At 43.3% G+C, this 15,451-nt stretch overlaps 1 protein-coding gene and 1 long non-coding RNA gene across 3 annotated transcripts in view; one reads left to right on the top strand and one right to left on the bottom strand.

The window, feature by feature from the left end:
* Window positions 1-14,604, top strand: part of LOC101171664 (protein FAM19A5) — a 56,768-nt gene extending 42,164 nt beyond the window's left edge. The window contains exons 4-5 of the mRNA XM_004070228.4: window positions 10,604-10,648; window positions 13,664-14,604. Of these exons, the coding sequence (XP_004070276.1) occupies window positions 10,604-10,627 (24 nt within the window). The 3' untranslated portion in view covers window positions 10,628-10,648; window positions 13,664-14,604. The remainder of the gene's footprint in view (window positions 1-10,603; window positions 10,649-13,663) is intronic.
* Window positions 6,178-9,191, bottom strand: LOC111947638. 2 transcript variants are annotated; one of them, XR_002873499.1, is made up of 6 exons: window positions 8,398-9,191; window positions 8,199-8,293; window positions 7,414-7,467; window positions 7,038-7,195; window positions 6,868-6,959; window positions 6,178-6,462 (listed from the first exon to the last, which is right to left on the bottom strand). It is a non-coding gene; the product is annotated as an uncharacterized LOC111947638 (long non-coding RNA). The 2 variants fall into 2 exon arrangements; XR_002873498.1 differs by having other exon boundaries at window positions 8,199-9,191.
* Window positions 14,605-15,451: the final 847 nt, after the last annotated feature.

Genomic DNA, 15,451 nt, shown 5'->3' with positions numbered 1-15,451 from the left:
TTGCAGAAGTCCTCTGCTTTTTAAACATTTCCGATCTTGATTACAGTGAGGTCACAAAAATCCACAACCAAGCAGGTGAGGCTTAACGCTCAAGTCACCAGTATGAAGATCCTCACTGAAGATGTTGAAATCCATTTGAACCGCCGGGAGGTTCTGTGGTTAGAAAAAGACAAACGAAAGACGTTTTTGTGTTGAAGGGTGAGAGTGAGAGCTCAGCTTCAGCCAGAAGAACCCAGAGCAGATCCAGGTGTCATCAGGAACCCGGCCTACAGAAACACATCATGGAGTCTCAGCAGGATTCAGAGGAATGATTTCATGCAGACACAGTTTGGTTTCTTTGAGACATCAGTGGAAGAGCTCCGGCTTGTCCGAGTCCCTGCTGGAGCTGTCACCAGCTGAGGATTACGTCTCCACCCTCACGGGTTTGATCTGCTTTCCTGAAAACTAAAAAGTAACAAGATGAAGAAAATGTACTTGTAGTTTTTCTGTTAGTTTCGACTTCTTAGTCCTGCTTTCTAAATACTTTACATAGAAATGCTTTTTTTTATTCCTGATCTCTTTTTATTTTAACTCTTTGCTCATAAAAAGTCCTAGAGCTGTTTTGAATTACGGTACTTATTTATACTTTTATAATGAGTTTTTTGTTTTTCAATAGAAATATTTAGTTGTACTGAACCTCTATGATGCCGCTTGAATTTGGGTTTTATCTCTGCCATTCGCGTCTTACTCCGGTTTCTAATTTATAGCTTTTTGTTCCGAAAATTAAATAAAGCTAAAAACATTTAATCCATATGCCTAAAATCCAAACACCTATGACTTTTTTTAACAACATTTAGAGATGAAAAAAAGCAGTAAAAATGTACACATAAAGAGGAAGGTGGCGTCCTGTTGGTGTGGTGGTGCTGATAGCAGGTGAAGAAGCTGCTCCTGCTTCTCCTGCACCTGCAGCTCCTCGGCCTCCTCTTCACCATCTGCCCTCGCGGTGGCCCTGCCAGGTCGCACTCCTCACACACTAATGGAGTTTGTATATGCAGCCCGCTCTCCACTGCCAGCAAACCATTAATGTGAACCGCTCTCAGGAGCCCTCCCCCAAACAAGCTGACAATTTGTCTTCACTACCGAGCCGCTGGAAGGTCTGCATGTGATCCTCGGAGGTGGAGAGTGCAGCGTGGGAGGCCTGGAGGGGGTGTTATGATTATTATTATGGTTTAATACACTTGACGTGGGGCTGTGGACATGAAGGTTACACAACAGCACAGCTGCGCGTCGCACATGCATGGGCGTACAGAGGATGGCGCCATGCTCAGGTGGAATTTCGATGAGACAGGAAACATTTGTGATACGAGACAGATTTTTCTCTGCTCATGCAGGTAAACAGGAAGGTGTGATGGCATCAGCATCTGTAATGGGAGGGGGCTTAAGCTGTCATATCTTTGCGTTTTGGGACATGAGAAGACTCATTTAGAAAAAGATCATTTACAAGCTGGAGGGCACTTCATCTATGAAATGCTTTCCACCATAGCGTTGTAGTTTCTCATGCATTATATTCCACACACAATACTCGATACGAACTGGAATTCTTCCTCCTCCCACACAGCAAATGCTTCTCACTTCTAAGGAGCTGCCTGAAGGGAAACCGAACTGTTCTACCAAGAAAAGCTGCAAATGTAGAGTTTAAACAAAGTTACAGACACCCTGCATGACCTGACAGGTCACAGAAAGCTCATAGCACCCGTATGGTTGCTATGACGCTGTTAGGAGGATCTTGATATTTCCTTTGGGTCACCTGTGTGCCCCGTACAGGTTTGCCCATTTTTCAGAAAGCCCGTATCTACCCTTAAGGGCAGTTGGGACCAAAGACAAAAGGCTTTGGAAGCACTTTTCCATTCTTTTCTGCTTGGGCGGCCCTCCTCCAGCCACACACTCATATCCAACAAGGGCCAGGCCAAAAAGTGGGGGGACTGTGTGTAGTGCTGCCAACTTTTCCACATACATAAAGACACCAGCCGGTCGACTCTGCAGGTTTGATGAAGCCTCGCCACATGACTCAAAGAGTCCAGATTCAAGAAAAACGGAGGAATTGTGCACAGTTCCATCAGATGGTGAGCTTGTGGAAATTTATGCTTCTAACAGCTGAAGTCCAGTTTTGGTGAAAGTTCTCACCTGTTAGGAAGAGAAAGTTCCAGGTGATGGAGTTCAGGGAGTCTGTCATGAAACACTCTCCAGCACCTCAGTCACAAAGAAGCAGGGTCTCCTCACGCTGCAGGCAGCTGAGACATGTGTCGCCATGGTCACCGCTGCACTGCAGACCATCTGAGCTCTGACAAGCCACTAATGAGATCTATTCTCAAAGGCAGCTCGACTCCCTCCCCAGCTCTGTCAGCAGCGCGGCAGCCAGCCTGCAGGAACTCTGTTAGCCTCACAGATAGCAACAGATCAGTCCAGAGCTGTTTTCCTGAAGCCCATGAAAAAGGAAACTGTTGGGATTCAAAATAATCCAAAAGACCTTTTAGATTCTCTCTCCTGTTTGTTCTTGAATATACAGATTTAGATTTTCTCATTTTTTTATTTCAAACTGCACATGTTAACGTGTCTTTCTCCAACTAAACAGCAACATAACACAACATTAGCAAATAATGTGATGCAGCTGAAATCTGTCACTTCAGACTCTCAGCTTTAGGTCTTCACAGCGCCTCCTGCTGATTGGAGGTGGATCGTGGAGAAGAACTCTGTCCAAGTCGCTTTTATATCAAATCTTTCCACAAATAGTTATTTTGTTTTAAAGATGCAACACAGCCATACATCCATGCATGAGAGCTACAGTTCAATCAACGAAGAAGTCATTGATTAAATATGTTCTTCTTGACATTTTTAACTCTAACACAAATCTTTTCCTAACCTTACCTTGTTTTTTACTAGACACAACAGAAAAGTAGATAAAAGGAAAAAGTGAAGGTCCCTCCGTCTCATTGGGGGGGTTTTCTGGACTCTGTACATTTCACTTTGTTAAAAGTAAACTTCAAACCGACAGATTCACGAGAATGTGACAAGCTTTAAAACAGAACAACAGAGGGATGCTTCACGACTCTCCTGACTTGTTTAACCATAATTTTCTTTTGTTGTCATATTTCCCTATTTGACTTGATCAGACCGTTTCCTAATCAGCTCATAATAGTTGGTCCTTCCACATTTGCCTGCATCTCTTCTTTGTGGTTTAGCCTGCAAACGTCTCTGCATGTACCGCCATGAGATTCAAACCTGGTTTTGTGACCACATCAGTTGCTGCTTTGTGCGTCTGTGCAGCTGCAGCAGAATCGCCTGCAAACACGTTTGTGTTCTCGGTGCTTTCGTTAGAGGAGGTTGGTCTATCAGGCAGAGACGTGACCACAAGCATCCATTTAGTCTACAGAACGCGTGAGAAGTAAAGGCAGGAACTCATGATGAAGACTTGCTGACTACATGTGTCCATAACAGCAGGAGGGTAGTAGTGAGCTGCAGGTCACTAAAGGAACATCTGAATCTTCACTTTCGGCTCAAAAGCAGCTCAGAATATATAAAACGAGTCTTTTCTGCTCCATGTCCTGCTCTGCCAGCATCTATGTAAAATCATATCTAGCATTAAGTCCATCTGTTTGCTTTAACTACCAAAGTTTTATCTAAAGTGTCGATTTAAATGCATAATCATGCTGAAGGGACTGTATTCTTCTGAAATGCCCCCCTAATCAGATGATTTGAATGCAGCGTCATCCTCCCTTTGAAACTGGGATCAGACAAAAGAGCACGGCTGCAGCTTTTATGTTGTGCTGGCTCCTTTCCAGGCCTTCACGCCGCAGACACGTCTGCTGGTGAACCCACTGTGCTCCTGTCATATTGTATCTGACAGCGTCTCTGGTTCCTCGGGGAGAACATACTGTAGCCAGGCTGCTTTGCCTTTGGATGTAGGCTTCCATTCAAAACATGAGTAGTGTTCAACCAGCTCACTGCTGAGCTCCGTCGTCACGGAAGTTGCTCCTCCGAAGTTCCTTTGCAGGTTTTTGATTCAGCAGGCAGAGGTTTGTGATGTGTGGAAGGAAGCAGGAAATGTGTTTCTTTTTACAGACTACAGGAAGTTTGGAGATTATACTTTTGAACTTTCAGGTTTCCTGGAGTACTCATCTATATTGTATATTAAAAACTAGAAAAACGCTGTTCTATTTTCTTTCATCTTATATTGTCATTATTTTGTGTTCTTTTGTCAACGGGCTTCTCGGATGCACATGCACCCCCCGCCTCTCCAGTGTCACTCTGCACGGCGAACATCCTGCTCCCCGTTTGAAGTTCTGTCACCGCCAGGCTTTGAAGTGCCACTTGTGTTTTACGCCGCGCGCCTCGTCTCTGGGGTTTTGTCTGCTGTGAAATTGTCTGAGTCACAGGCCACGTTTCAGTTGGAGGGTTCTGTGATAATGAATGCGGAAAGCGGAGCCGCGGACGTTTAAGAATCCGTGGTTGCCGCCCGTCACCAGACTCTGACGTCCCTGAGCCCCTTTAGATTGCTTTGTCAGATGTAAAACGGGTTGAGCCGCTGTGATCCCAGCGACGACCCGACACCCAGAAATGGAAATTCTGCTCAGATCAGGAGTTTTCCAAACAACTTCTTGGGAGGAAGAAGATCCAACAGATGCAACCACTAGAGGTTGATGTATTTGTAGAGATGGAAGTGACGCAGAGACGCTCACAGGCCACTGTCTGACTATTTCTTGGATCGTAGGTGCTAGTAGTTTGATTAGAAGAATTCTGTCAAATGTGTGGTCTGTCGTAGATTGCATGAAAAAAAAAGGGCAACAACTTATTGTAGATCTTCTTTTAAGCAGAGTTTCCCAGTTTTTCTTTTAATGCTCTTTTAAGTGGATTGCTTTGGGCCTTTTGAGGTCATCCGAGGAAGAGGAACTGTAAAAAAGTATGGCGCCATCTTCACATATCTGGCTAGAAGAGCTGTGCATCTTCAAGTATTGTCGTCTTTGAATACAGACTCTTGCCAATGATCTAAGGAGGTTCATTGCAAGGCGTGGTCGAGTGCTGGAGTTGCACTCTGACAGTGGCACAAACTTTGTTGGGGCCGAGCGCGAGCGGACAGAAGCCAAAGGAAGATGGACTCAGGCTCAGATTAATGATGCATTGTTGGAATTTTGTGGCATTTCAATCCACCTTCTGTCTCGCATCATGGTGGTGTGAGGGAGAGGGTGATTAGATCTAGTTCTAAATTCCACCTTAAGAACACAAGCCGAAGAGTCCCTCCATACAGTCCTGTGTGAAGCTGAAGCTACAGCAATAGCTGTCCCTCAATCTGGTGACCACAGTGATTTGGAAGCTCTTACTCCCAATCATTTACTTTAGCTGAAGATGAAGCCAGTGCTGCCTCCAGGGTTATTCCATCAAGAGGATGTTTTATGCTCGCCGCTGATGGAAACAAGTTCAGTTCATGTCCGACTTGTTTTGGAAGCAGTTAAGGAGTACCGGTACCTTCTTCAACTTCAGGAACGGCAGGAGTGGAGACACGCCTGACGGAACTTTACGCGTGGAGAGAGACATGGTCATTCCTGCAGATAAATCTGTACCTTGGAAAGCCTGAATAACTGGTGGGTTTGTAGAAATGACTGCTGATAAGCAAGGACAATGTGCATCTAGACCAAGACGAACTGTTTAGACAGACCTATCACCAAGGCTCGTCTTCTGCAGGAAGCCAAAGAACCAGGAACCAGGACTTAATATTCATTTGGAATCTGTCTTTGGTTTTTCTTGTGTGTTAACCTGTAGTACACTGAAAAAAATATAACAGTGGTTTAACTTAAAAAAATTGAAGTAATCTGTCACACCTAATATATTTGCATTGTATCAATGTAAATGAATAATTTAGCCTAACCTATTTTTTTTATTTCGGTTAAACTGATTCTGTGAGGTGAAGAAAAGCAATTATTTTGAGTTTCTCTAAATCAAAATAAATAAGTTCTGTTTTTTACTCATTGGAAATGTTCTACTTTATCTAACCTGAAAAAAACGACTTGATATAATCCATTTTTTAATCTTTGAGCAATTTACTTTTTAAAGTTGTCTCAGATAAAAATGTCAGGTTCACAATCTAATTAACTGAATTAAGCTTTAGAATTATATATTGATGTACACAGACTCAGAACACATTTCTTCATGTAAACAATATTTATTGTTCCATGAACATATCCACATCCAAATTTACAAACATGACATCTTTAAGATGTATAAACATCAAAACTGTTTCCCAATACTAATACACTTAAGTGAGGGGAAAAAAAACATTAATTGACACTAACTTATAGCTGGCTGTTCAGTCTGAAAACTTTTTTCATCCATCACTATCTTGATGTCTGTTGGTGGACGGAGAAGATCCTCTCTCCCAGTGAGAAAGATCGCCATGGTTTCAATCTGCGGAGCATCACTGTCCAGACCGTTCTGCAGACATAAAAAAAATTAACATATGACAACTGGCGCGTTGCTCTAAAAGGTATAATTTTGTTTTAGTTAAATAAATAAGCCTCAATGTGTATGCTCACTTTACTTTATCAATGTTTCGGGATTAGATACATATGCCTGTGACCCCATAACATATTTTTGACTGTTAACGTTAAGCAAAAGTTGTATTCAAAGCAAAGAAAATTTAAAACAGAAATGTAAAATGCAAACTAAATGTTGTATTCATTTTTTTTTGGCAAAGTTGTGCACAAAGTCTTAGTATTTGTGCACAACTTTATCTTTATGAATATGTTTCTTGTTGGCAGTGATCTTAACCCATACAGTGCCATGTTCCATTTCCTACATCATAAAAGAGTGTCATAGTTGAGAGGTGGATAACCTTACCTGGTGTTCTTTAATGAGGTGCTCAAAAGATTCACCAAGTAGATCATCAGAGATTTTAGGATGGCTTCTCCTCTGATGGTAATGTCAACAATCTGAAAAGAAAGCTTGTCATTAGTTAAAAGTTCACCTAACCACCCAACTGCTCTATGGACCACTCATGTCATACAGACCCTTCATCCAGAACTTCTAAGATGTTGGTGGTCTGCTCTTTCACACGCCCTCCATTGCTCCTGATGACCTCTAGAAGTTTGGTGGAGTGTTTGTCCAACTGTGCAAAAAACTTTGCCTCCAAAGTAATTGTTGTAACTCTCAAGAAGTCTGCATTTATCTGAAAATGAAATCAGAGAACATGGATGATGATGGTCCAGTTTGTAATGTTTTAGGAGTTCAGATCGTCTTGAATAAGTATGGGCACAGTCTTTACAATTCCACGTCGATGAGTAACTGCGGAAAACAAACAGGTGTTTAGGGTGTAGGGAGAGCAATGTTATGATTGGGCCTTCATCACAATTGCATAGGTTGTACAAAACAAAAAAAAAAACTTACCAAAAGTTAGTCAAAGGCTTCCAGACTGGATGCAGAGCAGAAACCGAAGAGTGTCTTTATGAAAAAATAAATAAAAATAGTCATTACAGATGATTACAGACAGTGGAAATCTCAATGATCATACACGATAATGACAGCCACACAGTTTGGAGCCATTCTCTCTGATTATTTTTATTTTTTGAATGTTGACAACAGGGAAAAACTGGGAAGTGTCACAAGCTCCTGCAGCCGCTTTTGACATTAAAAATGTGTCTGTGTTGAGTGTTAAGGATCCTGCTGCCGTATCCCATAAACTCTTTTTTTGTTCAATCATTATAAAAAATTTAATAGGTTTATTATTATTAACCTCCGACGACATACTCTGTCAAGTGACGTAATATTCACGCATGCGTGAACGGTCGGTTCGGGGAGAGCAGTTGTCCCTGTTAAATTCAATAAAATATCCAGTGTAACATAACGTAACACGGCTCATAGATGTTTTCCTGTAGTAAATAACATTCGACAGCAAATACACCACAAACAGTGTTTGATAGCAGTGTTGCATCAATTTGTACTCCTTATTAAAATAAATTCACCAGTCGCAAAATACGGCATGAGAGCCTCACTGTTAGTGCTAAATGTTAGCTTAACTGCACTAGCTTAACTGCACAGCAGCTAAAGTTGAATTTGCAGCAGAAAGTGTAAAAGCTTAAAATTCTTGGGGAAAACTCAAACCAATGCAAGCTTCGAAAACTGCCGACTGTATTTAAATTAGTGCTTTTGTCTTATTAGAGGTAAGAACTTACCTTTAAGCTGCTGCTGTCGGTCTCCTGGCGGCGGTTAGTTCCTCTTTTCCAAACAAACTTACTGCTGCTGGGGGTTGGGGACCGACTAACGTCGTCTGAAAATTGTGTCCAGGCAGTGAAGGAAATCCTCGTTTAAATGTACAAGGAGAAAACGACTGAACTAATTAATATACAATGATTTTTGTTGATGTTGTTTTACCTTACTTGTCGAGTTGTCGCTCTGAGAAGCAGTTCAGATTATGGCAGAAATACGGCCCGCCAAATTTGCATTTCATTTAGTGCGCATGCGCACATCAAACTCAACCTAATAATTGTGCTTTCACAAAACGAAAAAATTTTACTTTGGTACCCTGTTATCATTTACATTAAAGTAAAGTAAAAAAAAACAAAGACACATTGCATAACTTATAAGAATTGAGTTCAAGAGAGTAAATTAAAATTTTTATATTAATGCAATGAGTAGAAACGCATCAAACTGATGACAGCAATGGTTTACTTTTTTCAGTGTAGTTTTGTCTTCTTACATGTAGTTTGTAACTATTCTTTAGAGAATTAGGGACTGGAATGTACAGTAGGTGTCAAAACTGTTAATTTGTGGAGTATTTATTTCTTGATTTGGTGGGGGTGTCATTTAGGTAGACAGCTGTGATTATACGAATGAAGTTCACCTGTCCACGGGGATGAATAAACGCCAGTTGGAGCGTGTGAAATGGGGATATGCACCTTCTGTTGACCGCTTAACGCTAACTGCTTCGATATCTTGATGCTATGACGCGACGCTTTGTCGTTTTGATGATGTGTTACTTGCAGATTGTGTTGCTTTGAAACAGGAATTACAATGCTTCAACATCGCTGAAGCAACTCCTTTCATAGCTTTCATGATATCGCTGCCACCATAGGACTCCCCTGAAAAGGAGATTCTTAATCTCAATGGGACATTTCCTGGCCAAATAAAGGTTAAATCAAAAAATAAATAAAACTAGAAGGAGCTGAATGTTGAATTGCTGAATGAAAATGAAACTTGAAGGGTAATTGGCAAAAATAAACAAATAAAGAAATGATCAAAGTTGATCATAAATAAAGTGAAAACAGCACAATGCTCCCCGGTTGCTCCCCGGTTGCTCCCTGGTTGCTCCCCGGTTGCTCCCCCGTGTATCAGTGAATCTCCTCAGTCGTGGCAGCAGCAGGAGATAAATATGCCTCGGATGACCTTGGATTCTTGCCTTGTGCCATATCAAGGCACAGCTCGGCGCCACGTTCCAGTGCGCGGCGCTGAGCAGCAGGCGCCATCGCTCACACACTTGGTCCCCAAACTCACCTTGTTACCCTTTTAATTAGAGGGAGCAGTTAATAGTGGCGTCCACTGTGCCGCCTCAGCACTCTGCCCTAACTTCAGGGACCGCCTGGATCGATGGCAGAGACTAAGACTGAGACCAACAGCTTTTGGGGGGCTGTGGGGGGGGGGTCCCATTGAGATCTGCTTTAATGATCTTCAGACTGAAATCAATCATTTTTCTTTGGCGGGACCTCTGGGGTGCGAGGAGCGGCAGTGACCCCGTCTCTCCTCTCAGGTTGTGGTCTGACGTTTCCTTAGAGATAAATGTTTGCAGATTTTATTGCGGGCTCATAAACAGTCTATCCCTCCGACCCCCCCTTGCTGTTCTTGTTTTGATTTAAAGATGCCGTGGTAGTGTTTAGCATTTAGATGACATGCTGCTCCCGCGCTGTGATAGATCGGCGCCTCTGCAGAAGACTGAATTTCTTTAAGAGGTTCTGGCCCGGTCGGCGGGCGGGCCGGGCGGCCTCGGAGGGCAGATGAATACCAAGTCCGTGTGTTTGTGAAGGAAGAATGCCAATACCCTCGCCCCGGCTCCTCTGATTGGCTAAACACATCATTAGCTTTTTGATTATGATTAGCCGGCTCATTATCTACACAAAAGAGGCTGGTTGTCAGGATGGGGGGGGCTGCTCCTTCCTCTGGTCAGGCGGGGGTGGGGGGTGGGGGGGTCTGTATGTGCAGCTCAGACAATCTGATGCTTCTGATGAAGATAAAAGTAAGAAGCTGTGCTCACCAGGAAGCAGAGTGAAACACGATTTATCACCCTGCTTCTGAGCTAATGCGATAAAAATTTTGGTGCCACTAATCGAAGCAGAGACTTCTGTCGTTAATTCAGATAATGAGGTGGCCGTTACTCTCTGGATTTTCTGGATAAGAAGAGTTGCAGCATCTCCAGAGGTCATAAAACCTCCGCAGAACTGAATGACCTTCAGCTTTTTGAATCTGTCCTAAGATGAAATGCCATCTGTGCCTCCGAGTCAACATATGGTCCATAGTGTTCAAGGCCAACATGCTGAGAGACGCTTTCCCTTCCGCCCCCGCTGACCATCCATTCTTCTGTTTTCAGCCTTTGCCCAAGGAGCCGTCGTAGGACGCCGAGGAGGAGAAGCAGGTAGGTTTCCAGCTTCTGAAGCTTCATGCTGATCCGCTGTGAGCCCCAACATGGTTCAAGTCGCTCCACATACAGGGACTGATCCAGGAAACGGCTACCGGACCAAAGTCAAGAAACTCCTGCTGGAAATATCTGCCTGATTTGATATTTTAGGGTTTAGGATAGGTGGCAGCAGATTTTCAGACTGTTAAACAAGTTCTTGAAAAGTGAGACTATATCTAAGGAAATGCAAGAGAAATGCCACGTTTAAGAATGAGGGAGACGTACAGAGAAACTACAGAGGAATGAAGCTGATGAAGAGCGATGTCAGAGGAACATCTGTGAGCATGACTGGTTTCATGCAGAGAAAGAGAACCGCAATGAGGATGTTTCAGGAGAGGATCACAGAAGGTCAAGAGGAGCTGCTTTGTGTCTTGATCCAGAGAAAGTCCATGACGGGATCCAGAGAGAGGAGCTGTGGTTAGGAGGAGGACGTCTGGAGTGACAGAGAGGAGCATTGGAGTTGTTCAGGTCATGGATGAGAGCTGGAGGACAGTGGTGAGATGTTCTGTAGGTGTAACAGAGGAGTTCCGGGTGGAGGTGGGACTGCACCAAGGATCAACTTTGAGCTCCTTCTTGTTTCCATGGTGATGGACAGATTGACAGATTTGTGGACCAGGATGTTTACAGATGACATTGCGATCTATATGCAAGCAGGGAGCAGGTGGAGGAACATCTAGAGAGGTGGAGGTTTGCTCTGAAAAGGGGAAGAATGAAGGTCAGCTGCAGCAAGACAGAGAATTTGAGTGTGAACGAGAGGAACGGTGAGGTTACGGGGAGCAGAGGTGGAGATACATGTGGAAACAGGCTGGAACAGGTGGAGGAAGGTTTCAGGTGAGATGTGTGACCAAAGGAAAGGCCATGTTGTTGGTTTAGAGGCTGATGCAGAGCTTGAGGCAGCAGAAGTGAAGATGCTGAGGTCCTCTTTGGGACCAGGATGGATCAGGACAGAATCCATCAGAGGAGCAGATCATGGATGTTCTGGAGATCCATGCAGGGAAGCAGATGGAGATGGTTTAAGGAAAACCAAAGAGGAGGTTGAAGGAGGACATGAGGGTGGAGGACGCAGAGGAAAGGGGTTAGAGGGAGGCAGATGATTCTTGGTGGCGTCCCCTAAAGGGAGCAGCTGGAAGACCAAGACAAAGAAGAAGTTGCATTGAGCTTGAGCAAAAATAAAACCTGAACTCTCTCATGAAAAAGTAGACAATAGTGATAATGAAGAGAAATAACAAAGCGGCCTGTTTTTCTGGAGAATATAATTTTGATTCTGCCATCGTCGATAAAAAAGATTTAAGGAGATGTTCCTATTCTCCTCAAAAGCTTCAGTTTTATTAGATTTTCTTTGACAAAAAACTCCACTAAACATCAGACCCGACTTTGCTGCTATTTCAGTAGAATTATAGATGGAAACTAAACTTGGAGAAAGTTCTGATGAAAGTTTTGGATGCGCTGGCGGTCAGACGAACTCAGCCTCACTTCCAGAAAAGCCTCTTTTCTTTAAAAGCAAGGAGAGAAGGAAAAGAATAAAATGAATTCTTTGCCCCAAAACAATGACAGAATATCATTCAAGCTTTTATGTTCTGCAGAAACCACAGGCGTTTGGAATCTGCATGCTTTATGTCTCCTAGCCCACACTTTGAGATTGATTTTCCCGACTCTACTGAGAAAAACAAAATGAATCACGCGCAATTACCAAGGACAGAGAAAAGGGAGGAATGGGGGGGGGTCATAAATATTTATGGTGCCGGCCCAGAACATTTGTGCAATTCTGTGTGCATTTTCCCCAACTCATATTTAAGCGTCTGAATGATTTATACAGGCAGTCCTGGGGTGCCCCATTTGTCCAGTGTCACCCTGAATCACTTTATTAACATTTATGGATTTATCCACATAAACCAGTCTCAGCAGAATTCCATTAATATTCATGCTGCTTTTCCAATCAGGTAATTGGATAAATCAAGTCGTTACCTGCAGAATTTCACTGAGGGGGCTCCAGGTGGGAGGAAGAGGAGGGGCCCCGAAATGCAGTGAACTCCAAACAGCTCCCAGTCTGTACCGCAGTTTAGTTTCTTATGACTGAGAACAGGGGGGGCAATCCAGAGCTGTTTGATGTGTCGGGGGGGCTGCTGAGAAGCGCTTCATTAGTCATTGATTTTATAGCTGCTTAATTCCCGGCCCTCAGCAGCTCCTCTGAATCCAGGTGTGAGCTTTTCATCCTCAGCTCCTATTTATTATTAATTATGGAAGTAAGCCAGCAAGCATCAAATGACAAATTATATGGTGCTGCTCTGATTCCTAAAGTGGCTGTGATTCTAATTTTACATTTTTATGCACCATGAAATGATAAAAACAATCAATCCCCAAGGAAGCTCATAACTGGGACAATTAGTGTTTTTTTTAGTTCATAGTTGGGTGTTTGGTTTCTTTAGGAGTAAAAGAAATGATCCGAAATGTGGAAAGTTAAGGAAAAAAACATAATTTTGAGCATTTTAATTCAGTTTGTGTCAGAAAAAAGACTTAAGGTGATAAATCAAGAGGAAACTGAACCAAATAAGAACTTCATTGGACACACTTTAGGGGGCGGAGTTTGGCTTAACGAGAAAAAAATAAAAGATCAACTAACCGGAACTGAACACAGAAACAATGTCTAGAGAAAAAATGAAAGGATTGGGAACTAGACAGCTTGGGAAAAGGTTCCGGTTCCCATTCCTTCCATGCTCAAAGGTGACATGCTGCCTGACCCGGGTCAGAAAACACTGGACCAGCTGCACCTCAGAAACAGACCAGAATGGTTCTCCTTTCAGAAACTCAAGGAAAACTGAAAATCCAAAAGCCGGTCCAGTGGTTTGTATGTGAAGAGTTTGAAATTCTCCAGGGGTTGCAGGTCAGGGAGGGGCCCAGAAGGAACCAGGATCCAGCTGAGATGACAGATAAGTGGAACCACAGTAACGTTTTTCTTCCTTTTTCCCTCCACAGGTTCACTGACATCTCTGTTAGAAACCGAGGCTGGTCCAGCACCTGAACATTCATCCACGAGGCTCCAACCTTCACATTTGGCCCCAACATCCGTAAGAAAACAGACTCCAAGTAAAATAAACCACTAGATCCACCAGCGACGGTCCCTCCCCCTGTGATCAGCACTCATCGTGGACTCATGACCACGGAGCAGCTTTCAGAGGCCGGCGGTGGACAGAGATTCTAGTGTTGGTGTTTTTCTTTCCTTTTTTGTCAGCCACTGGTCTCTGAGGGATGGTGACTCTGCTGAGGCGTTTTTGGTACGTTAGTGACGTCAGTCAGACTCAAAGTCTCTCAAACGTTCCTCCCTTTCATCTTCTTCATCATCAGCGCTCTGAAAGCATCTCGGTTTCTTCAGCTGCTAAAGACTTGACTGAGGTTGATCCGGAACACACTCTCCATCGTCCTTGTCTTCTGAAAGTGGCTGAAGCCTGACAGCCACAGAGCGCCCCCCCCCACACCTGAACGCATCAGAAGGAAGATCCTTCAGCAAACCCGGATGGTGAGACCCGGACTTTTCAGAGGATTCTGTTTTATCGCTGAGTCTAGATGAGTCATTTCTGCCAATGAACCTGGCACCACCGAGAGAACAACCCCCCCTGCTCATTGTAGTGTTTTTGTGTGTGTGTGTGTGTGTGTGTGCATCCAGAAAGACACTGTGAATTTAGTCATTGCATTATTCATACTTGTGTATATTTTTGGGACACACTCAGACCAGAGCATTTTGGGATTTTACAGATCTTTGCATTTATGAGTTTTTATCCTTAATTTTGCTTTTTCCCTCTTCTTTCAACATTTGGAGATATTTATAATGTGGGGAAATACTATGGAAACGGGGAAGGTCATCGTCTGTTCTGTAAATTAAATTCTGTAATTAAAGTTCAGTCGTGTGGTTAAACGTATGTCTGAATCCTTGATGATGTTTTGGCTTTTCCAGCGATGCGCTGACTAAGATGACAGCCCGTCAGACCCCAAAAGTAGCTCCGCAGGAATGAAAGCTAAACAACCACCAAAATAAGGCCCAGGTTCTGAACCAAAACACCACAAAAAAACAACACCTGTTTGCTTTTCTCTTCTGCCAAACTGAGCTGAGGTTCTGAAAATGTCCCTTTTATCCGCTCCAAGACACAGCGACAACACTATTCTAATGTTTGCATTTCAGGACACAAAGAGTGTGTACTGTTGTTGTTGTGTGTTTCCAGGTCAGCCATGGTCTTTGTAGTGAGAATGTACCAATTTCCACCTGATGCCAGATCTTTGATTTGGTTCTGCTTTTATTTCTCGCCCCTCCAGCCGTAAATAAAGCGTCCCTTTGGTTTGACAGACTGTCACTGTGGCAGCAGCAGCTTTCACTCACAACTGGCTGTTTAGTGCAAAGAGGTCCAGGATATTAAAAGAGAAATCCTCTTTCACTGAGTTTAATCCGTCAGTGTCTCAAAAACAGAAAATCAAAGCACAGTAGCAGCAATTTATCCCATGTTTTAGTGTGAAGAAGCCCCAAAGTCAACCTATTTGAACAGTGGAAAGCAGTATGATGCATTTAAAGTCCTACTCTGACCATCTTCTGATCTGTTTTCAAAGTGTTCCCAGAGGTCTTTTATTGATTATTATACCATATTTAGACAAAATCTGAAAACCTGCGTCGTTTTCTAAAACATAGTTTCTGCAGAGCGGCAGGAGTTCTTTGAAGTTCACCTCTGAGTTGTGGGCGGGACTGTTGGTGCGGAGCAACCCCGGCCCCCTTCCTGT

This window comes from Oryzias latipes, chromosome 7 (genome assembly GCF_002234675.1).
Source record: "Oryzias latipes chromosome 7, ASM223467v1".
NCBI classification, from domain to species: domain Eukaryota; kingdom Metazoa; phylum Chordata; class Actinopteri; order Beloniformes; family Adrianichthyidae; genus Oryzias; species Oryzias latipes.
This window is presented reverse-complemented; position numbering and strand designations above follow the sequence as displayed.